The 24853-nt window shown below is 37.7% G+C and overlaps 3 protein-coding genes across 3 annotated transcripts; 2 read left to right on the top strand and 1 right to left on the bottom strand.

Annotated features, from left to right (window-relative positions):
• Positions 1-120: 120 nt before the first annotated feature.
• Positions 121-10601, bottom strand: LOC117380901 (TRPM8 channel-associated factor homolog). Its single transcript, XM_033977730.2, has 13 exons — positions 10524-10601; positions 10371-10444; positions 7906-8559; positions 5524-5731; positions 4782-5073; positions 4352-4650; positions 4097-4268; positions 3861-3955; positions 3273-3486; positions 2750-2986; positions 2410-2639; positions 1820-1930; positions 121-1159 (listed from the first exon to the last, which is right to left on the bottom strand). The coding sequence occupies exons 2-13, from the start codon at positions 10427-10429 to the stop codon at positions 908-910; spliced, it is 2823 nt and encodes a 940-aa protein (XP_033833621.1). The 5' UTR covers positions 10430-10444; positions 10524-10601; the 3' UTR covers positions 121-907.
• A 754-nt stretch (positions 10602-11355) lies between these two features.
• On the top strand, positions 11356-13384 carry LOC117382010 (cytochrome c oxidase subunit 7B, mitochondrial). Its single transcript, XM_033979077.2, has 3 exons — positions 11356-11457; positions 12187-12302; positions 13187-13384. The coding sequence occupies exons 1-3, from the start codon at positions 11421-11423 to the stop codon at positions 13274-13276; spliced, it is 243 nt and encodes an 80-aa protein (XP_033834968.1). The 5' UTR covers positions 11356-11420; the 3' UTR covers positions 13277-13384.
• A 421-nt stretch (positions 13385-13805) lies between these two features.
• pgk1 (phosphoglycerate kinase 1) lies at positions 13806-24650 on the top strand. The gene is made up of 11 exons (XM_033979074.2): positions 13806-14003; positions 17397-17447; positions 17524-17679; positions 17944-18088; positions 19531-19634; positions 20075-20194; positions 21332-21446; positions 22269-22448; positions 23077-23254; positions 23435-23533; positions 23788-24650. The coding sequence occupies exons 1-11, from the start codon at positions 13939-13941 to the stop codon at positions 23826-23828; spliced, it is 1254 nt and encodes a 417-aa protein (XP_033834965.1). The 5' UTR covers positions 13806-13938; the 3' UTR covers positions 23829-24650.
• The last annotated feature ends 203 nt before the right edge of the window (positions 24651-24853 follow it).

The raw sequence follows: 24853 nt of genomic DNA, 5'->3' as shown, positions 1-24853 counted from the left end.
ACCGGGTGCGGTATATTGATTATTCAAGCCAAATAGCCTGTTAATAGTCTACTGGTTTTGGTGTAGTTTGATGAAAATTAACTCCCGATATAGAGAAAGAAGTATTCACACCACACTTTTCAGCTCATCAAGATTTTTATTGGTTTGATGACAGATACAGAGATATACTGCTTTCATCAATCTCTATATGATAACCCCCCTACCTAATATGATGACTACATATATATGATACAAACTAGATACGTAATAAACAAATAAAAAGCACTGACATGTAAAATTAAACAGAAGACACTCAAATGTGCTTGTTGAATTTTTCTGTTACATTAGAATTATGTCCAACACCTTTACACCTTAAAACTTAGTAAGATATTTTATTGTTATGGTAATAGTTAGTGTAGTTTTGCTAAAAGATGTGGTGATAAAGTCTAGTGGCTCTCAAACCTTTAACACCAAGTAACATCCACGAAAACATTTTTCCAATTAGGACTAGAATAATTCCAGATCAGAGCTGTACAATTACCACAGATACAGGTACCACATTTTGAGAAATACTGTTCTATAAGGGGTTTTAATATTTACTGCATTGCTTGCATTTTAACAATATTAATTTGCTGCCCCCAATTAATTGTATTAAATATTGTTGGCCATGTTGTGATAATCTGAAATCCAACAAATCGAGACATAAAGTGCAGTCAAGACCTCAAAGATACTCATGCCACCCATCAAAAAACCTGCTGACCACTGAAAATGGAAAATTATAGCAGAGTTGGCGTATGCTAAAACTTTCCTATCAAAACACTAGTACTCTCCAAAGTTATTAAACAGGCAACATCACCACAAATATGTCAAATGTAAAAGTCTGAAATATCCTGTCTGACCTTTAAGTGTGAAGTGAATAATGTGTTCTTTATTTGTTATATTTGACCATAGGGTGGTCTGTCCAAGCTGGCAGTTTGGAAAGTTTCTGCTCAGTGTCGCCCTCTATAGGCCAACCCCAGGACTTGAGGAACCCAGTCAAGTCCATCCCCACCACTTGAGAGAAGGTCACTGTGTACAGGTTCATCTTGCCTGTGTTGTCACTGGGGATCGTCGCCTCATCCATGGTGTGGTAGGCAGCAAAAACTTTCTTAAACGGTTCCCAGCCAAACTTCTCCTGAAGCTGTGGACGGAATATTCATAAATATGGAGGGCTCATGTTCTATAATTTGTTGATATTATCATTTCACATAGCGGTCATGGGCCTTTGTAACTCTATAGGAGAATCATTGTTTTTGAAAGATATAGTCAAACCTATGATCCACATCTCGAACCTTACCATTATTTATTTGAAATTGGTTCCGCAAACTACTGACAATAGTCATGGGGTTGAACTACTTTCTGAAGTTATTGTTAAAAAGTAAACACAAACCAAGTCAACAAATCTACATTTTGACAGTTAAACAGCAAATTCCACTATGGAAGTCTGAGCACAACCTATAGAGCTGGTTACATTTCCATTTTAGGTATCTGTACTATTGTCAGTGCCTATTTCTATATTAATCATTATCTAGAATGCTAAAACAAGAATAATGTTTAAAGAGAAGGCTTCAACAGGGGTTATCTGGACACTGCTTTAACAATCAAGACATTTTGGCTGCAATCATGATGTTTATAGAAACGTCTGCCTTGTCAACTTGTAATGGAGTCTAAATCTTTGCCAAGAGCATCTAGATCATGATTAGTAGAAAGGGTTCTCCTGTGACCTCAAAGGTTAGGTCAAATGCAGGCACATTTAAATATCATTTATAAATGCTTTAGGCCCATTATTTGAAGGCGTTACCTGTAAATAAGTCTCCAGTGCCACCCATGTGTTCCAGTTATCCAGTTTTCTGCCATCATTCACATACTTTACTATAATGCCATTTCGATATTCCTGGGTTAATTCAGCCGCCTGTTTCGGACAGATAGTTGTAGGAGCAAGCAAGGAAGAAAAAATAGTATAACACTATGTTAAAAAAGGTACATTGTCATCTAGGTTCAGGTTTATTTTTATTTTGTCTCCAAAAAACCTAAGTTATTTAAAAACTATATTACTATATTAGCATTTAGTTTGAATCCATGTTTTTATTCCAGACTTTTTTGGCATACATGTTTTATTTGACAAGACGATAAGCAGTGTGAAACTGACTGATGTCTTAATAATTACTAAAAACAGATTTTTTTCAATAAAAATGTAAATGTAGAATGACATAAAGCTCATTTAAAAGTTGTTTAATAAAGCGATGAATTGATAAATGGGTACGTTAAATGGTGAAAATAATAAAATATTCTTGGAAACCTAATCACCATTTAGTTTTTTATTATGATTTCTATTTCATCATGATTTTGATTTGTCACTCAGAGCATGATTGTGTGCAACCTTCTCCTCACCTGGTACATGTCCTTGGATATGCCAAGCACAGTCTCTTGTACGTACACAGACCACAGGTTACATGTGGCCTCTGTGGTGTGAGGGCGAAACTCCCATTGCCATCTCTGCTGGTTATGCCCCAGTTCATGGATGGGACCCCACAGTCCTTCTTTCTTAATCTCTGAAAGGCTTGTCACAACTGCAGCTTTAGGTGTGTGTGCCATAACAGGGTAACCAGCATGCAATAAACCTGGGAACAAACAGTTGAGAAAGCCATTTCTTGTTTATTTACAATGAAATATGCTCATGTCCTGTGTGTGTCAAATTGTGTTCATATAGGATTATATTTGTTAATATTACCAGCTGAAATCTGAACATCACAGACAAAGCGTTCCTTTCTTTTAAACTTGGGTGGAATCACAGCCAGATCAGCGATGGCCCTCATGATCCTGTCCCAGAGAGAGGCAATCTCATCAGGACGGTCCATGCTCCTCACAACGTCCGAGGGCACTGTTAGAATGATGTTCTCAAATTCCAGCTCAGCCCAGGGAGAGGATGAGTTACGGAGCTGAAGCCAGTCCGACAGTGATGTCTCTCCTGAAACAGAAGAACAGAGGATAATAGTCCCATGATGCACTAAATACACTTTTTGTGTAAATGAAATTCTTCTTATTTGATCACCTATTCATTTAGTGTTGCGATATGCTGTGCTTCCTGTAACAGGCCAATGTTACCCTGCTCTAGTCTTCCTAACATGCTTGAATCCCTACTGTTACCAGTAGGTGGCAGGAGATACCTGCAATCAGTCTCAAAAGAAGTGAATGACAGTCCATCAAAAGTATTTTAAGACACTTTCTTTGTGGATGCAGTGAATAAAACTCACCAGATTTATAATAAGGAGCAAGGACTGCCTCGTGAATTATGACATCCACTCCTGTCAGCTTAGTGTTGGAAGGTGCTATCAGGTAAATGAGCCCGCCCCAAAAGTTGTGCACCTGCATCGCCTGAGAAAGGACCAGGAACCTCTCTGAAACAACTGGAGCTCTGTACAAGTCCTCCTTTGGGTCAAGTGTGTCTGTTTGACAGCTGATCTGCACCTGGGAACATAAGACAGGGTCTCAAGGGATGACCAGTATGACCACATTTTTCTTATTAAAAAACAGTAAATAATGCTTTTTAATCTTAATTTCATAACCAAAAATGAGACAATCAGTGCCATTTAACACCAAAAGATAGTACAATTCATTCTTTCTTAGTTTTATTGACCAAAGATGGCTGCAGATCTTTCGAATAAAAATTCCCTTGCGTATTGTTGACTATCAGATATGATTGGATCTCAATGAAATTAAAATTCTATTCATTGCAGACTTTGTGTCACATAAACAAAGGAATCATTTAATCAACCCTGTGTTCACATATTCATCACAATAGTTTGTAAGTAAAATAAGATCATATTAAAAGTGTTGCACACCTTCCATCCCTTATTGACCATCTCTGTTGGGAGGGTTATGTTGCTCTTAATCCCAGGAGGAAGGTAAAGCCCGGTGCTGAGCCACTCCTCTCCATCTGTGAGCACACAGCAGGGCACAAAAATAAGAACTGTTGCCATAGCAATAAACTATTTAAACATTTAACATTTGTCTATAACAGTATGTAACATCTGTCAGTAACCATCTGTAACTCCTGTCTGTATCACATGTGTCTTACCCCCAGTGTCCACATTCACTCTGACCCGTTGGTTCTGAACCGTTTGCAGCTGTGGGGGATTCTTGAAGAGACTTTGTATTAGGTCATCTGGATCAGGGCAGACCTTGTACACCTCTGCTACAAGGCTCAGGAGGAGCTTGTCCCTGACACTGGTTGCTGGAACACCAGTCAGCTTTAAACAGGAAAAAAACAAAATATTCAATACAGATATATGTACATGCATATGTGTATGAACATTAAAACGGTTTTATGCACCTGAGGAAACCCTGCCTTTTTCACTATGTCCACAAGTTTCATCACTGTCTGCTGATAAAAATAACTCTGGTGATTATGGGTCTGCAGGTAGGAGGTAATGTGGTGTATCTGGGTTTCCATTGTCTTCACTTCTTCTGGAGTCAGAGCTTTGTCCTCCATCATAAAACTAACAAAAAGGTTCAAGAGGTGACTGAAGTGATGATGTTTCACAGCTGTGCTGGGGTCTGGAACTTTGAAGACACCTCCTCTAACTTTTGTTGACAACTGAATTAGCCCCATTGGGTTAAGTATTTTGTTTCCTGAAAAACATTTACAAAAACACTGGATGAATATCAATGCATGCTCCATAATTATTCCGATTGCTTTAAATGATTAATCTAAAGAAAGTTGTCATTGTTATTTAATAATACAGAATTTGGTGGATACATACCGGGGCACTCTGTCAGATAGTTTAGATCGCTTCGTTGAATGAAGGTCCAGGCTTGTCCTCCAAGCACCAGACCTCCTCCCTCAGCCACAAACTCCAACATCTCCCTGATGTAGGTATCCTTCCAAGTTGTGCACACATACACACTGAGACCAGGTTTAAATTCTGTTTCCTCAACATTCAATCCAGACTTTTGGAGGGCAGTAAGTGCGTGATATGGATCAGCACCAACAACCCCCTGTCGACCTTGATCCAACCAGTGAAGAGCGTTATCCCAAAACTTTTCATTTGTCCCCTGTAAAAATAGTATTTTTTGAAAAGCAGCTTACTTACAAATATTTTCTTAAAAATAAAAGTTGTCTGTTACTCCACCAGAACCTTTACCTACCTTGTTCCTACTTCTACTCGCTTGTTGTTTGCTTGTCAGTCAATGTTTATATATCTTTGCCTCTCAATTCAAAACCCATACACTCTCACATCATGTGTGACTAATCATGGTGAGAGCATTATTCAATTTCTGTTCAAAACTATAGAACTGATAGTCCCCTACTCTTTACCTACCTAATCTAATGTATGACCCAGAGTCAGATTTTTTTGGAATAACCACAAGCATAAAGCAGCATATAGAGATAGGGGGGTAGGTGAAATGTAAAATCTTCTAACATATCATATAACATGGTGAAACAAATAAAAGTAAATTTTACAAAATATGTCTCCTTTAAGATTCTCAGTATAGAAATAATACCACTAGGTTCTCGTGTGCAGCTGCAATGATTCTGCCTTTGCCATAGTAGCCTCCAGCCAGAAATATTTTTCCATCGTTGTTCCAGGCAATGGGGAATGCCAGAAGGCCGTGCACCAGGATTTCAGAGCCCAGAGAAGACTCATCGAAACTCAATTCAGTCACGCCGTTAAGCAGAATCTCTCGGTCCTTCGTAAAACTGTTGCTGACTCTGTGAAGAAACACCAATAATGAAGCCGCAGTGAGAGCCAGAGTGGGTCCTGGGTTTGTAGCCTTGTGACACGCTGGTAGTTCATTGCAAACAAACATGCTCAGACTCAACATGCGTTTTGTGGTGATTTATTTAAAGAACACAGAGCTATCAGCAGCGCAGCAGAGAAAATAGGCATGGATGGATACAGCAAACTATGGTAAGATGAGTAAATGGACAATATTTTGTCCAGTTGACAGATTTTACATTTTTCTTTTGCTCACAAGAGTAAATTTTGAGAAATACAGTCACTTTAATTGAGCTCACAATATACATATTTTAGTTTGAATTAAAAATGTGATTTAAAACTACTAATCATTTGATGACCTCATTTGATATTTGAGTATTTCAAAAAGGTATTCTTATGAAACAAAACTAATTAAAAAATATGTAATTTTTCCAAGATAGATAATTAGATGTGGAGATGACGGGGACAGTTTGTGTTTGGAGTTTGAATGTTCTTCCAGTGTCTTTGTGCCACATATTTAAAGTCATAGTCTTTGGCTCACAGAAACAAAACAGAAAATGTTAGTAGTCACCTCCAGTCACTCTCTCTCTAAAACCTTCAAAAATCAGGCTAGAAATCTAAGGGTAATAAAGGACTCAGACTTGAACTTTAACAGCCACATCAAATCAATAACATCTGCAGCTTTTTAACTAAAGCTCTTTCTAAAAACATTGCACAAATCAAAGGTATACTGTCAAAACCAGACTTTGGGAGACTTATCCGTGCATTTGTCTCCAGTAGTTAGACCACTGTAGCGGCCTGTTCACTGGCCTCTCCAAACGAGTGTTAAGACAGCTGCAGTACATCCAGAACGCTGCTGTTCAGGTCCTGACTAAAACCAGGAAGTACAAGCACATAAGTCCTGTGCTCAGGTCTCTGCAGTGGCTCCTGTAGCTCAGAGAATAGACTTTAAAGCAGCTCTGTTTGTGTACAAGTCTCTTCATGGCCTAGCACCAAAGTACATCTCCGACATGTTAGTGCTATATGAACCACTCTGAGGACTTCAGGGACCGACCTCCTGCTGGTGCCCAGAGTTAGGACTAAACATGGGGAACCAGCGTGTGTGTTCCAATTGACTAAAGAGGGCTTACATTTATCAGTTCTTTATGTTATAAAATGCTGAATTGGATAGAGTAGCCAAAAGATGTACTTAACCAAGAGTACACTTATTTCAGAATAATATTACTCAAAAAGTACAAAGTAGTGGACAGGAGCAGTAACAGTAACAGGAGCAGCCTACACTCACATCATCTCACAGTTTAGATCACAAAAGGATCAGCCACAACCAAAAACAGATTAATAAACTGACTCACCTCCTGTCCTCGTGTCCCCCTGATATATGTCCTCTATCCATAATTATACACGACCAGCTTCACTGTTTTATCCTGGCAGTGGTGTAACGTGGTGACATATTTCGAGTCCTCTCTGATTCAAATGGATCCATGGCCGCTTATAAGCTCGGCTGGCCTTGATAATGACTATTTGTGATTATTTATGTTTTGATTTGTTGTATTGTTTTAATGTCTTTCGTATTCTGTAAAGCACTTTGAATTACTTTGTGTACAAATTGCACTAAACAAATAAACATGCCTTGCTCTTACTCAATCTAGGAGGTAACTTAAGTCATACGCTGGTTCTGAGAATTCAGTTTACTGTTACTGGTTAAATCAAGTGTGTGGAGAAAGTGTCTATACATTATACAATATGCATTATAAAGAGAAGTACTAAATCACAATTTTAGGATTTCACCAAAAATGCATTTAATCCCAGAGATCAAAACACAATTTTATTTATTTTTTTGTCATATTTTGCAGTGACGTTCCTATAATATAGGTGGAAATTATATAAAAAAAATGGGTAATATCACAGACGTTGCTGTGGAGATATGCAATATTAAAAGATGTAGTAATATCTTCTATAATTAAAAACATAAAAAAGAGCTAATTAAAAATATAATTCACAACTTCACAACTTTAGGGGTAAACTTTATGGTTCAACCTCCATCAAGACATTAACCTGCCATTTTAGAATTTCCCTGATGATTTCCTGATTACTGCCATCGAGATAATGCAATAAAATTTAAGATATGAAATTTTGTCAATATCACCCACCTCTGGTCAATACTTACTCAACAGTCCTCCAGGATGGGATTTGTGGTCCGATGCTGATTCGCGCTCTTTCTCCATAATCCTCCATGAAGTACACACCAGCCACTGATGACACTTTGTTGCCCCAGTACTCCAGTAGAAGGTTGTCATTTGGGTGCTGATAGGACCAGTGCCAGGCCTGTGCCGCTATAAGCACCCCTCCTCCTGCCTTCATAAAAGCTATTATTTCTTTTTCACTTCCGTCCACACTAAAGGCATCTGTTACATACACTCTTATTCCTTGGTCACTACTAAACTTCTGCATAACTTTGATTTGAAAGTTTGTCTTGAAGTTATTGTCAGCTACTTCCCTGACACTCTGATGTACCCCTACGGTCATATTATCTGATTCTCCCCTCAACCAGTTCAGTGCATTTTCCACCATATCAGGTAAAGTAGTCAGGTACGTTTCATGACACAATGTGACCAAGCGTCCCGTGCCGTACAATGAAGCAGCCGCCTGGACTTTGCCTTCGTTGTTTATCACCAGTGGAAATGCATGTTCCCTGCTTAAAACAAACACTCCGGGAATAGAGGAACCCTCAAAATTCAACTCCGTTATACCCTTCATTATAGAGGCATAGGCCTGTTGTTGAGATTCAGAGGTAGCCATAGTGAAGCTTGAGCCGTGTATCCTGCCAAGAGACATGCACAGTTACAAGATTACTATCATTCTGGTAGAGTACAGATTATTGTTTCAAAAGTATTGAAAATCAATAATAAAAATGAAACCTTTTCTGAATAGCTTTAGAATGATTTTGAGCTGTATCAGAACAAGTATAATTTGATATGATTTATTTAATTATTGCTTGCACTTAGTTTATTTCAGCAGAATTCACATTACAATCTACCAAAGACTGGTAATAAATACATTAACTTAGCCACATGGACTAGTATGCACCCATGGAACACTATGGGACCTACCTGGACGACTGAGGGATTACACAGATATAAGCGCTCATAGTAATGTAAAAGAAAGTACGATAATTTTATGTGATATTATATTGTCTAAAAAAAGTGTGTTTGTTTTTATTCACCGTGGTATCAGAATCTGTATTTAGTATTGCGTCTATTCCTTAGCTTATCAAAATAAAGTTTGAAATTTTAATATCCTGACAACACTTATACACAAGCAGGAACATGGAACAATGGCTTAGTTAGTCTTGGTCTGGACCAGTCCAAAATTAAAGGTGTGAAAATATTGACATTTAAGCTATATTGCGTTCAATGTTGTGAGACAGTCTTGATATTGCAAACAGTTATTGATTGATTTGTTTCATTTTATTGATTAATTTTTATTAATATTCTTATAAATGTTTTTGGGGAAAAAAATGTACATGTTGTAAAGAACTGTGAGACTCCAAAGTTGTAATTAGCCCCAAGCTGGTGGTTTGTCCAAGATTAGTCCTTAGTCCTGCGATGGACTGGTTTTGGGTGGTGTTTGTGAGTTGTCACCATCCATTGATCAGTCGTAAAGTTAGTCCCAATTAAGTTCTGAGTTAGTTCTGATATTATATTCTGGAGCCTTGTATTTGATTTAGAAACAGCACAAGAATCTGTATCCATCCTAGACTTTAAGGCACATCTGATTCGGGTGACACAAAACTATTTAATATCTCTGTACCAATGGTGGAAGAAGTACTCAATTTTGTTACTTAAGTACAAAAACAAAAAACACTCAAGCAAAAGTAAAAGTAGCACATGAAAAAGTCCATTTGAGTAAAAGTATTAAAATACCTGGAAAAAGTGGAAAAAGTTAAAGTATTTCGCACAGATTTTGAGAAATTCAGCACAAACAATTTGTGCTAAAGTTTCTTCAACAGAAACAACTGAATTGATAGTTTCATTCCTAGCTGTTTTTATTTGTATATTTTTCTTTGTTTAAACTATGAATGTGTTAAAATTAACCCCTCAGCCTTGTCAGCAGGTCTCAAACAACAATAAAAATACTTTTACTTTTCAGCCCAGTTAAAAAATGTACTGGAGTGGAAACTACAGATACCTGCTCTCAAATGTAGTGAAGTAAAAGTTAAAAGTATCCACTTTAAAATTGACGTTACTTATTACTATTACTTATTTTAGTAAAGTACAGACAAGTAGAGTACTTTACTACTTTTACTTTGTCATGTTCCACCACTACTGTACAATCTGATCATGTATTTTATCAAAACTGCAGTCAGAAGACAACACCTGCACGAGAGTTCATGCGAAAACTATTAATGCAGAAAAGTACTAGGAAATTGCATTTTTTTTAAATGAAAAAAGCAGATCAAAATCATGATTCATTTGCAAATCTTCAGCTAATTCACTAAATCCTGTGTAGTTGCTGATGCTGTAAAAATCTAAATCAAATAATTAGACTTAAACACCATTGACCAGGTAATCGACGAAACGACTAAAGGCCCACTGCAGTAGGTAAAGCAAAGAATTAATATATTATACATACAAGGTGTATAACATTGTGTAGACCACGTAGAGAGTCAGTCCTAAGCCATGGACCAACATGTTTGCAGTGACCACCTGAAGGAAACAAACACAAAAATGCAAACTGTTTCAAAAGTGTGCACAAAAGCAAAAACGCACTGAGTCTGCTGTTTACCTGTAATGAGTCCAGCCTAAGGAGATGTGTGATCCTCTACACAGTGGTAGCTTCTATTTACACACTGCACTGCTTGCTTTTCAGCAAAGAAAATTATCTAACAATGCCCTTATAAGGCGCTGTGTTGGCCTACAGCCGAATTCTTTCCCGTTCACAGATATTGCTTCATGCAAAATCCTGTTCCAACAAATGCCTTAGGTAAAATATATACACAACTGAAAAGAGGAAAGCTTAAATAACCAATTTAGTGGCACACTGGAATAAGGATTTATCCATCAGCTTTTAATTTGAACAATCAGTTGCCTTAAAAACATAGAAAATCTTGTTTGACAGCAACCCTGAACCCAAAATATGTTTATTTTGGCAATTAACACAGTTAAACAGCGTTGCCTTTTGGCTAGTTGAATTTTATGCATAGTCCTCCTAAAGTTGTCTTGTTTTACTTTAATGAAGCACTACCCCGTCCTATCTACTATTTATAAGGGGAATATAGGCCTAATTATTTTCTGGATAATAAAGATGTTGTACAACAGTAATGATTATAAAATACAATAAGCAATATGGAAAAATGAAAAAGTTGCCTGGTAAGTTCAGAAAGATATCTCTGTATTTTATGCAGCAGCGACCCTGGAATCTTAAGGCAAATGAAAAAAACAAAACAAAAAACATAACTTATAAGGAGCGTAGGCATATTAAACCAGAACAATTGCCAGCACTTTTAATCATTACATGTTTAGACCCAATAATGCTAAAATAATAATATTATAATAAAATGTAAAGTACCGTTTTGTTTGCGCTCTGCGTATTGCGCGTGCGCAGATAATAGCCGCATGTTTCCGGGGCAGCGGCCATATTGAATATCCACTTCTCAAGGGTAAAGTCTCCCGAGCCAGAAACATGTACCGGTTTGGCAAAGCAGCTCTCAATATCACGAGTAAGTTTGACTATCTATTAAATGAGTGTGATAATTTAACCCTTTTGTATTGATACAGGCTGTAGGGCCAGTGCATTTTGATATATTTTAACTGGGCAGCTCGTTTTGTGACCTGATCAATGTTTAGCATGCTACAGGCTAGGTCTGTAAACATCTCTTCAATATAATTTTATCAGCTCACAGTGTAATCCACTGTCGTAATTATGAGTATTTAATCAATTTCACCATGCGTTCACAGCTTGGTGTACATTGTTTTTTGAGCTGGTTGTTGGATGACTTCTTCGTCCTTAAATAACCTCATTCAAAATAGGCTAACCCAAAGTGCTAAGGTCTGTCTGAACTTGTACAGTGTCGCCTTCAGTTCAGTCATATCTAATTTGTAGACTTCTGACAGCAGATCATTGTTTGGTTTTGATGTAGAAAACGCACACGCAAATAAACGACTTATTATTTTCCGACTATTGACAGAAAACCAATTGACTGCAGTTTCATATTTTTTCCAAAACATCAGCACATATTTTTTGTTTTGTTAATGATTTTCTGTAGCTGAATTTTCAGTTGGCTCCATACAGCTTTTGTTAATGTTTACCTTTACAACACTACAAATATACACAAATAAAGCACTACTACAATGTAAACCAATAATGCTTCTCTAATTATGACAACACAATATTTTGCTGCTGTCTTTTATAAATTCTAATATTAATCCTAATACTCCTCTGTGTTCAGGGCAGGCCTCTCGACAGGTGAGATACGGTTCCACCACAACTCCAGACTTTCATGCAAAATATGGGACCGCTGTCCTGGTCGGAGGAGCTGCCTTCTGCACAGCTGTGTGGGGATATGTAAGTGATCATACTTTACCTTGGTGTGCTTTGATAGGAACAAACAACAGGGTGGCTGCCAATATTGTCCTTGAAGTATAAAAAAAATATGGTTTCAACAGTACAGATGTTGAAGATGTTTTAAGATGTTAAATTCACCTTTGTTCTGTAATAGATGCCACAACTATTAGTTGGCTATTAGTAATTAGATTACTAGCTATTAGTAATCAAATAAATCATGAACTGGTCTATACATAGACTCCAATAGCTGAGAGAATAGATTTCATGACTGGGACAGTCAGAAAATGTATAGAAAAGATGAGGGAAATGTCTATATTTAAAAATCTGTTATAAATATACTCCTCCAGGATGTCCTCAAACAGCTTTACTTCAGCGTTATCTGGGTACAACTGAGGAAAAAATCTCATTCACAGGCCTTTTGCATTCTAAGCAACTAATTGGTTAATCAATAAACAAATCATTAGATAAATTAGTTTATTGATTAATCCTTGTTGCAGCCCTAGATCTAACCCAGCTTAAACCCACTAAACCTTTGCATTTTGTGAAGGTCAAAGTTATAACTTGTGACTCAATGCTCAGCTTGCTTGAGAACTGACAATAGACTTTAAATCAGATGTATAAATCTGTGTTGATATGTTCGTGGGTATAGCAGTTACCTGCCTGGCAACAATTTCTACCTGTCTGTGAAAAAATGTTCCTAACATGGTGGTATGTATGTATGTGTGTGTGTGTATATATATGTGTATATATATATATATATATATATATATATATATATAATGTTGCAAATGATGTTTCAATATATGTTTTGTGTTAGTGCAGCACAGGAGTCATACTACAGACCTTAGGTGTCCATCTCTTTATTTACAATGTCTTTCTCTCAGGTTCTGACCCAGACGGGCCTCACATGGAACCTCTCTCCTGTTGGTAAAGTTCAGCCTATACCCTGGAGACAGGCTGAAGAGGAGGAGTGAAGATAGAGCTGGTTTTGGTTGTACAGAAGATGAAAACGTGTCCAATAAACAACTGTGGTTATTCCAAAATATTCTTGTTCCATGTTCAATAAATTAACTGATTCTAAATTTTGCTTTTGTTTCTTGAGTTCCATATGAGTAAGCTTTAGTTCACTTTATTTCACTTTACTAAGCACAGTTCAAGTGCTCTATGAATACTAAGACATTGGGGGAATAAAATACAGATAGTGTGTGGAAGACATGAGTTCACAATCTTCATAATTTTAAAGGAGGATGTTTCAAGTGGCCCAAAAGTAAATCACACAATTGCCTATTAAAAAAACAAGACAAACAAAATGATGTGCCGAGTGGAGTCTTGTTGTACGTGCTCCTGTGCGCGTGCCATGGAGGCATAGCGCGTCACTGAGGGGCACCAAATCTGACGCATACCAACTGCAAACCACGCACGATGATAGAAAACTCCAGTGACCAATCAGATGCGAGCTTTTCCTCTGCACCAATCAGTGACGAGGGGCGTGTCTTCTGTGACTCCCTGGTTCTGCGTTAAGGTCACCGCTGTCACTCTCGGAGCTTCTGCAGCCGAAAGAGGAACCGGGACGAGCCGAGGGAATCCAGCCAGCGTCAAACTACGTCCAGGAATCCACCGCAACCGAGCAGCAAACATGTCTCTGTCCACAAAACTCACTCTGGACAAGCTGGATGTCAAGGGAAAGCGGGTTGTGATGAGGTGGGTATCGCTAAGCTAGTTTCAACGGTTACGCAAAATGAATGAATTGAACTCGGTATTAACTCAGGTTTAGCATAACTTCAAGCAGATACAATGGCGGATTAAGTGGTGAGACTAAATAGATGTCCCTGATGTGTTGTGAATGTTTTGTATGAAGCTACAGGTGATTTCAATACGCAGGAGGTGGGATATGTGATGACAGGAAGTACGAGTTGTCACGTTTTTGCCCATGCTATGTACGTGCGTCTGCGGAAATAATACATGGTGAGGATAGCGGCATCCCAACAAACATTATATAAAGGCTAACCTCACTAAAATGAGATCAATTCCTCTAAAATCTAAAGGAAACCGCTATTTTACAATGTAGGCCTGTACCTACTGTGACTGTTACCGAGTGTGATCATTTAAAGGTACACAATGTAACCTCTCTGGTGGTGGGGCGGACCCACTCTCCTCCATGGAGATGTTATGTTAAAAAACCGACCTCTCTATTAAACTTGCATTTATTCAAGTACAAGTGTTTATCTCTCTCACCTGCTTGTCTCCACTGAGATAAGTTTAATGCCATACTATGGAAACATTCCAGGCAAGAAATTACATCTCCATGAAGACCTGCAAGACCTAATAGAAAAGTTTCTTCCATCCTTTTAGAGGATGTTATGCAATTTAGTCCCTAAACTACATGCAAACTTCTTAGGCTTAATGATTGATTGCAGTTGCAGTGACCAGCCATGATTTTGTATGATGTTTGTGCATCTGGTTGATTATGTTAGAACATCAACCAAAGAACTATCTCCTGAAACATCATGATAGGTTGGCAAACACGTGAAATCATGCAATTTTTAAGATAAATTGTTTGTGAGATTGATCATATTCTCACCCATTTGCACTTGTGGCGTTGAAAAGTTAATATAAGAATTAATAAAGTGTTTTTGGCCATTCCACGATCAACACGGCTTCACAATAAGAAAATACTGCAGGAAATTCCAAATTGATTTGTTGCACTGTGACTAAGCAGAATTTAAATATGGACTTAATGTACAGAAGCACATATAAACACATAATATGTTTAGCTTTTGGAAAATTAACTTTCATACTTCACTAAGCTTAGTCATCTTCAAAGCCATTTCTTAAAGTGTGTTTGAATAAGGAATCATGATATAATATAGTGTTGTCATGACACTAACATTTCAAACTCTATTTCAATACCACTAGTCTGTGTGGTCTTAGTTGTTCTGATACAGCTCAAGATCATTGTACAGATTTTCAGGAAAGGTTAATTTCTGTCCTGTGAATCGATTAGTGCAGGGGTGTCCTAACTTTTTTTCACTGAGGGGCCACATTTTGAAACCCATTTAATGCAAAGGGCCACAGACTGATGGATATTTCTCGAAACTTTGGTTGTAGTTTTTTATCCCAATGCACCATAACCTCTTTCGAGTCTATATTGTCCCATGGGTTTCCTCCACTGAGGTTACAGTGTAGAATTACTTCATTTGCAATGAATGCCTATGAACAATTGGGCCTCTTCAGCAGGAAACCTGAGGGCCAATAAAAATTAGTCTGAGGGCTGTATTTGGCCCCTGGGCCATAGTTTGTCTGCCCCTTTATTAGTGTCTGGCATTGTTTTATATTGATGTTGTTTAAAATCAATGAAGAGGGGACCTGATATTGAAACAAAATGGAGACTGTTGATTTAATATGGTGAACCATTTGGATTGGTGCAATCAAGTAGCACAGGGTTTGTCTGGGTTACCACACATTTATTCAGGCTCAGAAACATTGTCAAGGCTGTTTCACACTAAAATGTTGTTATTGAGGCAATGATGAAGGATTTGGAGAGCCACCTTTTGGCCCTGCACCATGGTTTGACCATCTTTTTGTTAAGCATTTAACTCTTCAGCTAATAGAGGCTAAAGCTGTCAGTGTTTGGCACCAGCCAAGTTTCTGAACCTGACACCATCTCTGATCATGTTGAATCCACGGGCCGCTGGGGACAGGGGTCAAAGTTTAAAGGTCAAGTTTACCCCAAGTTCAACTGTGGTGGAGTTGGTCAATCATTTTATTCTCTCTGTAACCCATTGAAGATTAAGAACACTGTGTGCCTAATGATTTCATTTTTTTCTCTTTCTTGGCACTTAGCTGATTAGTAGTCTGATTGGTCCAGTGGTGATATTCCAGACCTGTTACTGCATGTTTGTATTTCCCCATAAAACAGACCATACCTTCTACTTGATATTCTGAACAGTCCTCGCCCACAGCATGTGTAAAACAAGCAGCTGAAGACTGCATGTACTGTTCATTATGTACATTGTTATCTGCAATGAACTAAATGGGGTCTTATCAGTACTTTAGACCTCCACAGTTAGAAAGAAATGATATGTTCACAAATGCTGCATACTAGGTAGTTGATTATTGTAGTTCTATGGGGAATTGTGTGTGTGTGTAATGGGTGGTTTATTCAGGCATTGTTATGACCATGTTTCTTATAGGCTGGTGCGCTCATGTGATCTGATATGTCAGTTCAGTGGATGAGCTGTTATGTAATAGAGGGGACAGGTTCATTATTGCCCTATACAAACAGGCACATTCCTAGTCGGGCCTAAGGGGCACCCGGTGGTAGAGTGGTTGTCTTAAAATCCAGGATGTTGGTGGTTCAAACTCCACTACGACCTGTACATATTGTTATTGCGACAGTTAACAACCCCCTTAGCCAGCCAATCTTGTGGCTACAATACACTTAAAATTGGTTGTCACAATATTGCTGAATCTACTCAAACAAAAATCTTTACACCAGTTATTCTAGTTATTTTATTATTAAGTAACGCTCAGACAGTGTTTTAACAATATTAATATTTCAAACTTGATTTCAATACTAATGCACCAGTTTTGAAACCACAGTTATAACTTGTACTGATCCTGATGTGAATCAAGAACCATTCTCAAAATACTCAAGAAAATGAGATAGGACAAAACTGGAAGCTTTCCTTTTTTTTTTCTTAGTTTAGTTATCAGGCACATAAAAACATTGACCTACATGAAAGAGGTAATATGTTTGTAGAAATCCTTTACTGATCTAATCTACTCTATTCAATACTAGTTTCAGTATCAGTTAATTATCTGTGTTGTGATACTTTTGACAAATTTAACAACCCGGCATAATGACCCGCTTTGCTTGTGGCTGGAGAGAACCATGTGTAAACAACTGGCTGGGATGATCACCATGTTGTTTTTCAATCATGGTGCAACATTTGGGTACAGGGCTTTTTAATTAATGTCATACTGAAAATGACATCAGAAATGTATAATCATTTTCTATTTGTGTTTAGTTTGAGAGTAAGAAAAGACAGCAAAGCATTATATGAGTTTCTTTTTTTTTTTTTTTTTTTCCAGAGTCGACTTCAACGTCCCTATGAAGGACAAGCACATCACAAACAACCAGAGGTCAGACTTCTACCTATTAAAGAGAATTTAAAGTTGGGCCTTCAGATCAGCAAACCTCGTTCTTGTTTCCAAACAGGATCAAAGCAGCGGTTCCCAGTATCCAGCACTGTCTGGACCATGGGGCTAAATCTGTGGTCCTGATGAGCCACCTGGGTCGGCCTGACGGGAACCCCATGCCCGAGAAGTACTCCCTGGAGCCTGTGGCCGTGGAGCTCAAGAGTCTGCTGGGGAGGTGAGATGAGTCTGCATGCGCTGTCCTTATTTTATAGGGCATATAAGAATAGAAAGTGCTGCCGAGCCATAAAGTAAAAGACGAATCACAATAGATTACTTAAAACATGGTTCACCTCAGTACAAAAACACAAAATGGCAATAATCAATCATGGGGTCGCTAAATGAATGCAAATCATGTACAAAAGGAATCTCATGTAATTCTATGGAATTTCTAGAATTTATTTCCCTCTAATTATTTCAATTCTCGTTTGGTGTGTTCCAGAGACGTGACTTTCCTAAAGGACTGCGTGGGTGCTGAAGTCGAGGCAGCCTGTGCCAGCCCTGCTTCTGGTTCAGTCATTTTGCTTGAGAATCTGCGTTTCCATGTTGCAGAGGAGGGCAAAGGCAAGGACCCCGCTGGAAACAAGGTCAGAATGTACAGACAGAATAGAGAATATAATACCAATATTTGACTGTTGAGTGGAGTGAACATGCACACTGATATAGCACATTTAAGTCCACCCTCACACAATGGATTTTTTTCATATATTCTTGACACAAAACTACACCAGTAAGAACTTTAGACACACGCTCTCGTTCAAGTTTTTCTAAATTTTTTTCATTGTTATTACTTTCTACATTTTAGATTCATATGGGAGACATAAAGAAAAAAGTTAAAACATTAATATTTTTCAACACCGCAAAGGGTGACAACTTTGAGGATTTATGTTTATTTGGTACATAAATCCCTATATCTTGCTTCTATATTTGATGTCATGTACATAAAATGTAGAAAGTAGTAAAAATAAAGAAAGAAAAACATTTGAATGAGAGGGTGTGTCCGGTTGTGTATGTGTGTCTGTAGTATGAAACAACAAAATAGTTATGTATGACATGTCCAAGTGTGGTTATTTGGTCATATTCGCAAAGCTTTAGACATGGGAAATATTGGCTAGCCAAAATATCAGTCAGGTCCTAGTATTTGTGCGTAGTAAGTAGTGCGTTGTAAGTAGTTGCTACAGTTGTAGTAATAAAGTGTCAGTAGAGGACATTTATAAGAGATGGAATGGATAAACTAAACCATACATTTTTTATTTTTTTTTTACTCATTGTTAACTCGATTGATAAAGCAGTACTACAAAACAAGTATCAAATGTATAAAATGCCAAAAACTGTTGCATGTTTCTACTGGGATTTTAGTTTTTCAGTACACCAAAGTGACCTTTTATTTTGAAGGTCAGAGGTCCATGTTTCTTTTCCTGTCCACAAGCCCTGGCTGGAATGCTCTCTCCTCACTCAACTGATATTTATAGACCCATTTACAATCTTAAGACCACAGAATCAAAGCTGAAGCCTAAAAATCCTTTGTCATTCCTCTTTTTATTGAAATGTCTTTTATTAAAACATATATACCAAAGCCATAATAACCAACTATTTATATTAGACATCAGACATTGGCCTATAAGCATAGACGATTATGTTTATCTGACTGGTCACAAGCCTTTAATGGTTGCGTATAAAAATAGTGTTGTAAAATAAAGAGAAAATTTAGTACTTAGCATCTTCTAATATCCATTGGTTCAAAATTAGTTCTCTGAATATTCTGTGACGTAGACTGCTTATAACCCACAAATTTTAATGAATGTCTTATAAATGCTTATGAATATATAACAGATTCATATTAATGTCTTGACTTATTTAAACAATTAGGTAATGCTTTTAAGTGACTCAAGAGTATTGTGAAAGTTAAAAGATGTGATTGTGAAGATTATGATTGTGTCAGACCAGGCTGAGATTAAACGTGTGGTTTCTGCAGCGAGCAACTATGTTTACTCTGTATCTCATTCTTTGTGTTTTGTGTTTGTTTTAGACCAAAGCATCTCAGGAGCAGATCGATGCATTCAGGGCCTCTCTGTCCAAACTAGGAGACATTTATGTGAACGATGCTTTTGGCACAGCACATAGGGCTCACAGGTGAGAAGACCACACTGCAATCCTGTTATTGCAGATTGATATAAAATAACTTGACGAGTATGTCATTCACCAATATTGACACCAGTTATATAGGACAACAAGCTACAATATTGCCCATATTTGTTTGAATGTAATATAGTTTTATATACAGTTTGTTAATATCGGTAATGTGTTGTACAATTTGCATGTAGAATGACAAAAGCCTTATTTCCTAGCACTTTTAAGATGAGCAATAAAATGTCAGCTGCTCCACAACAGCAAGACGCTATTCAAAATGCATCATCATGTCTTATACTGGTTTAAACATAAATTCACTTGGGGCCCACCAGAAGGCTTTCGGAACCAGGGATACAATTATACAAAAACTAAATGCTTAAATCCATGTATGGTCCAGTTATTGACACTAAAACATGATACTGACTGGGTTTTCCTTGTTGCAGCTCAATGGTTGGCGTGAACCTGCCTCAGAAAGCTGCTGGGTTCCTGATGAAGAAGGAGCTGGAATACTTCGCCATGGCTCTGGAGAAACCACAGAGTCCCTTCCTGGCCATCCTTGGAGGGTAAGAACTCAAGCGGGGCAAAAATGGGTTTGGTCCACAGACTGCAAGTTGCATAGTCCTGGACTAGACCTGAGACTCGACTATATTTGAGAGAACTGGAGGAGGGCTGGTGTTCTCCAGGAATAGTGACCATAAGCTTATTATGTAACTCCACTGTACTACTTGACTGTCACTCCTGCTGCTGAAATTCTATCTGGAACTACTTTGTTCAAATGTATTTTAAAGGCTTTATAAATGTTATATAAAATAGAAAAGATTTTGAAATGGTAGTTGCTGTGGTCTTGTCCATTTAAAAACACCTGAACAGTAGCAAATGATCAAACAAATGTAGCCACACAGCCTTGGTGAGTTTTTGTTACTTTGTATTGTACTTTGGAGATTTTCTGTTCCCAGGATCCATTCAACAAGAAAAACTGTAAAACAGTATCTGTATTTGTGGTGAGCATTGTCCTAGATGTTGTTGTGGAGTTGATGTTTATTTGGATTGACCAGTGTCAGATTAGTCTGAGCTTTCGAACCAACGACCAGTCACATTCCTTTATCTGCTTTTGTCTGCAGCACAAAACCCATCAGAACACCAGAGTTTGAACTGGGATAAAACCTGATACTGAGTGGATTGTATTCTTTGTGTTGAAACAACAAAGTCTTTTCACCAGAATAGGGCAGGTCTGGACTTTAGAGCCGGACTGATTTAGGTAAAATGCCAATATTAAGAAATTGGAAATGCTGATTTATTGGTGATCTTACTGTTTTGATTCAAAAGTCTATCATGATATCATGTCTCCTCTTAAATGGCATGTACCTGATTTTGAACCATGAGTCCGGAAAATGTTTTAGTTTGAACCGTTGGCCCTGCCCACTGCCACTGTGATGCACCATGAGAATAAAGTTTCTCGTTTAGCTGCTTTACCTTTGGATACAATATGTAAAGGGCCTTTATCTTAACTAGAACAAATTACATCTGGTATAGGCCCTTAAAATATTTTTGTGTTTCATCATCTAAAACGAATGTTTACACCAACAAAATAATCCATTATTTTTCCATGGATTTGAAAAGTGGTAAGTAACTGTGTGTACGTTAATGAGGGTCTTTAGCTTTTGTCTCATCTGATGTTTCCACCTGTGCTTTTGTTTCAGAGCAAAGGTGAAAGATAAGATCCAGCTGATCAACAACCTGCTGGACAAGGTCAACGAAATGATCATCGGAGGAGGCATGGCGTTCACCTTCCTCAAAGTCCTCAACAACATGGAGGTCTGTCGCAGCACTACTAATGCAACGTTACGAATGTGTTCAAGGCAGAATTCAATGTTGGCCTGTGATATGACAAAAAAAAAAAACCCAACATAATATAAATCTGAATTGTGACTGATTAAAATTAACCTAAAAAATATTTTTTTCACTATTTAACGGGCATGACTTTAATGCAAAAGATAATCATTTCAATCTGAAAACTACTGAGTTGTGCAAGACCCTATGGAGAAGGAATTTATAGTTCTCTTTATAGGACTACAAAGACTCTAACCTTTTTGCATTATAAACCTTTTTTATAATGCAAATGTCATTGATTGTTAATATTTCACAATCATTGTATAATGTGTTCTATGGAGACTGTTTGTAAATGTATTTCAGTCCTTTAACCTCTTGGTCAATGTGCGTTTCCTGCCTGACATTGTGGCTGTTTGAACAGTGGTTGAGAAATCCCTGAAAGAAAAGAGATAGCACTTGAATGTTTGGCCTGTTTTTGACCCCAGCAAAAGTCTATGGGATATGAAAAGAGGAGATTTTATTTTAAATGTTGTAGCGCAATGGTTTGCTATTTTTAGTTTCAAGTTTAAAGTATAGTTTTGATGAATGAAGAAGAAATATTGACTCAAAGTCTCAGATGCATCAGAATGCCTTAAAAGCTTTTTTCTTTCCTCCTCTCATTATGATGCATGTAAACTTATAAAGATCAGTCGTCCAACACACAGCCTCTTTACAAAGAGGCATGAGACAGGCTAACCACTCTGCCACAGTAACACAGTGAGGGCATGCACACTCCTAATGTAACAGAATCTAATGTACATTTTTCAGATTGGTAACTCCCTCTTTGACGAGGAGGGAGCTGGCATCGTAAAGGATTTGATGGCCAAAGCAGAGAAGAATGGAGTTAAGATTACTCTTCCTGTAGACTTCATCACAGCCGATAAGTTTGACGAGAAAGCTGCCACAGGAACAGCCACAGTCGCTGGCGGCATCCCAGCTGGGTGGATGGTGAGTAGTGTTACCATTATTCAACAAAGGTCCAATTATGTCCTATTATTATGTTGTTTTTTAGCATTGATACCTGTTCAATTGAGTATCTAGTATCTACCTTTAGTATTTAATAGTATCTGTGGATCTTTTTTTTTTGGTACTAATCTAACATAAAGCAACCTACAGGCCCTGTACCCAGTTTTCATCTCTTTATTCGGATGAGAGAGTTCATTTGCATATTTCACATTTCTAACGAGCATGTGACATAAATGCTAACAACTCTTGGTTTGCCAACAACATATCACCTGTACTCTTGTCTCAATATCCCTTCAAATAAAGACTAAACTAAACATGTTCTGCACCAGATTATAGCTCATTGGCTAGCTTCCATTTAAAATATTTTATATTTTGTAGAACCCAACAGTTTAATTTTTTTGTAGTAGACTAATATAAGAGCTTCAGCTGTATTCCGGTTACAAAAATTAAAGTAATTAGTGAATAGATACATTTTAATACTCAGCAAAATGTAAGTAAACAATAATTTATCTAGTATTTCGTTTACTGAAACAAAACTTAAACTTAACTACCGGTAAATTCATTTTCAGTTTTAGCCAGAATTGTGGTGTAACTCCTCTCTCCTTTATAGGGGCTGGACTGTGGCCCTGAGAGCTCAAAGGCCTACGCTGAGGCAGTGTCCCGGGCCAAGCAGATCGTGTGGAATGGACCTGTGGGCGTCTTCGAGTGGGACAACTTCGCCAATGGGACCAAAAGCCTCATGGACAAAGTGGTGGAAGTGACCAAGTCTGGCTGCATCACCATCATCGGTAACAAAACCAAGAATGGACTGAGTAATGAGTAACCTTTTTATAGATCGAGTTAGGTTAAGTCCTTGGTCTAAACCAGGACAATGGAAATGGATTTAAAGGACTGAACCAGGTCAAACACAGGCCTAAAGTCTTTATTTCAGTCCCCTCCCTCACTTATGTGTTCTTGTGTATGTCCAGGAGGGGGCGATACTGCCACATGCTGCGCCAAGTGGAACACAGAGGACAAAGTGAGTCACGTGAGCACAGGGGGTGGAGCCAGTCTGGAGCTGTTGGAAGGTGAGCAACTGTGTAGAAGTAGCAAAACAAAAAATGTAAATGACTTGGGCATTTATGCTATGGGACCAGCGATATGTTTCATTCTGCTGCCCATGTCCAGCCAGTAAGTTAATATTTATCACAGTAACATTTTTGAAAAGTGGATACATTTCTTTAACTCTGTGTTAAAGAAATTTAGCCGTCTAAACTGTCATATGCACTTTTAATCTTTGGTCTGTGTTTTGTTTTAATTCACGGTTTCTCTTCGTCTATAGGGAAAGTGCTGCCAGGTGTGGACGCTCTGAGCAGTGCCTAAACCTCTCCTTTGGCGTCATATTTGTGTGAATGAAAGTGAATGAGGTGGATCCAAGTCTGCACTGATTTACTCCTGCTTCAGCCCTTTACATACTACCTATTCTACTTTAACAATATCTAGAAGTGTTGTAGGGCAATTTCCCAACTAAGTATTGAAGTCTTTAACTGCTCCATTCTTAAATTTTTCTATAGCCATGTACAATTAAAAAACTTTACGGTAAATGTTTTTGTCATGTTAGCCTGACAGCCAGAAAAAACTCATTTGGGTCAAACTTTATCAAATGAACAAAAACAATTGACTGACCTATATACACACGAATTCAGTTATATCATTATTTATGGCCTATTCAACCTATTTGTGTGTCTGAACTATTAAATGAACAGACATGATGCTGCTTGTTTATTCAGAATGGGGCCCAAATAATATCTACTTACAATAAGAATTAGTTTTGTACATTTTGGTGCTTATTTTCATTAGAAGTTGTTCCTATTTTAGTAGATTTTATCACAATTTCACTGTAAATGCACTTTCAAGGATAAATATGTTAAGTCTGTTTTAGGATTTTGGATTAAAATAGCTGGTAAATAAACTAACAACAACTACTAGTTAATGGCCCAATGTAGTGACTGTTTTGGCTGTTCTGTCCACCTCTGTGTGAATGTATCTGTATTTTGGCTTTAGTCCATGCACTAGGTTGAATGGTTAAAATTATACTGGATTATAAAGATAGAGTAATATTAAAACGGTTGTTGTCTGCGGTATTTGTTTACTAAAGCGCTGGTCTCCTGTTTCACCTCAGTAAAGTTCTGTGTTACACTTGAAGTTTGCTTTTGGTCTTCTTTCTATATAAATTGTTCATCCTTCAGCCTAACCCAAAATTCAATCCCAACAGTTGACCAATTCATTTTGCTGCTGTGTCCTTTGGCAAGATACTTCAGCCCCTTTCCTCTGTATAAATATTGTAAGTGATTGGTGGTGGAAGGTGCCCATTAGAACTAGAGCTGGAACACATTTTGTAATAAATT

This window comes from Periophthalmus magnuspinnatus, chromosome 14 (assembly GCF_009829125.3).
Source record: "Periophthalmus magnuspinnatus isolate fPerMag1 chromosome 14, fPerMag1.2.pri, whole genome shotgun sequence".
In the NCBI taxonomy this organism is placed as follows: domain Eukaryota; kingdom Metazoa; phylum Chordata; class Actinopteri; order Gobiiformes; family Gobiidae; genus Periophthalmus; species Periophthalmus magnuspinnatus.
The sequence above is the reverse complement of the archived record's forward strand: the minus strand, read 5'-3'. Positions and strand labels throughout refer to the sequence as shown.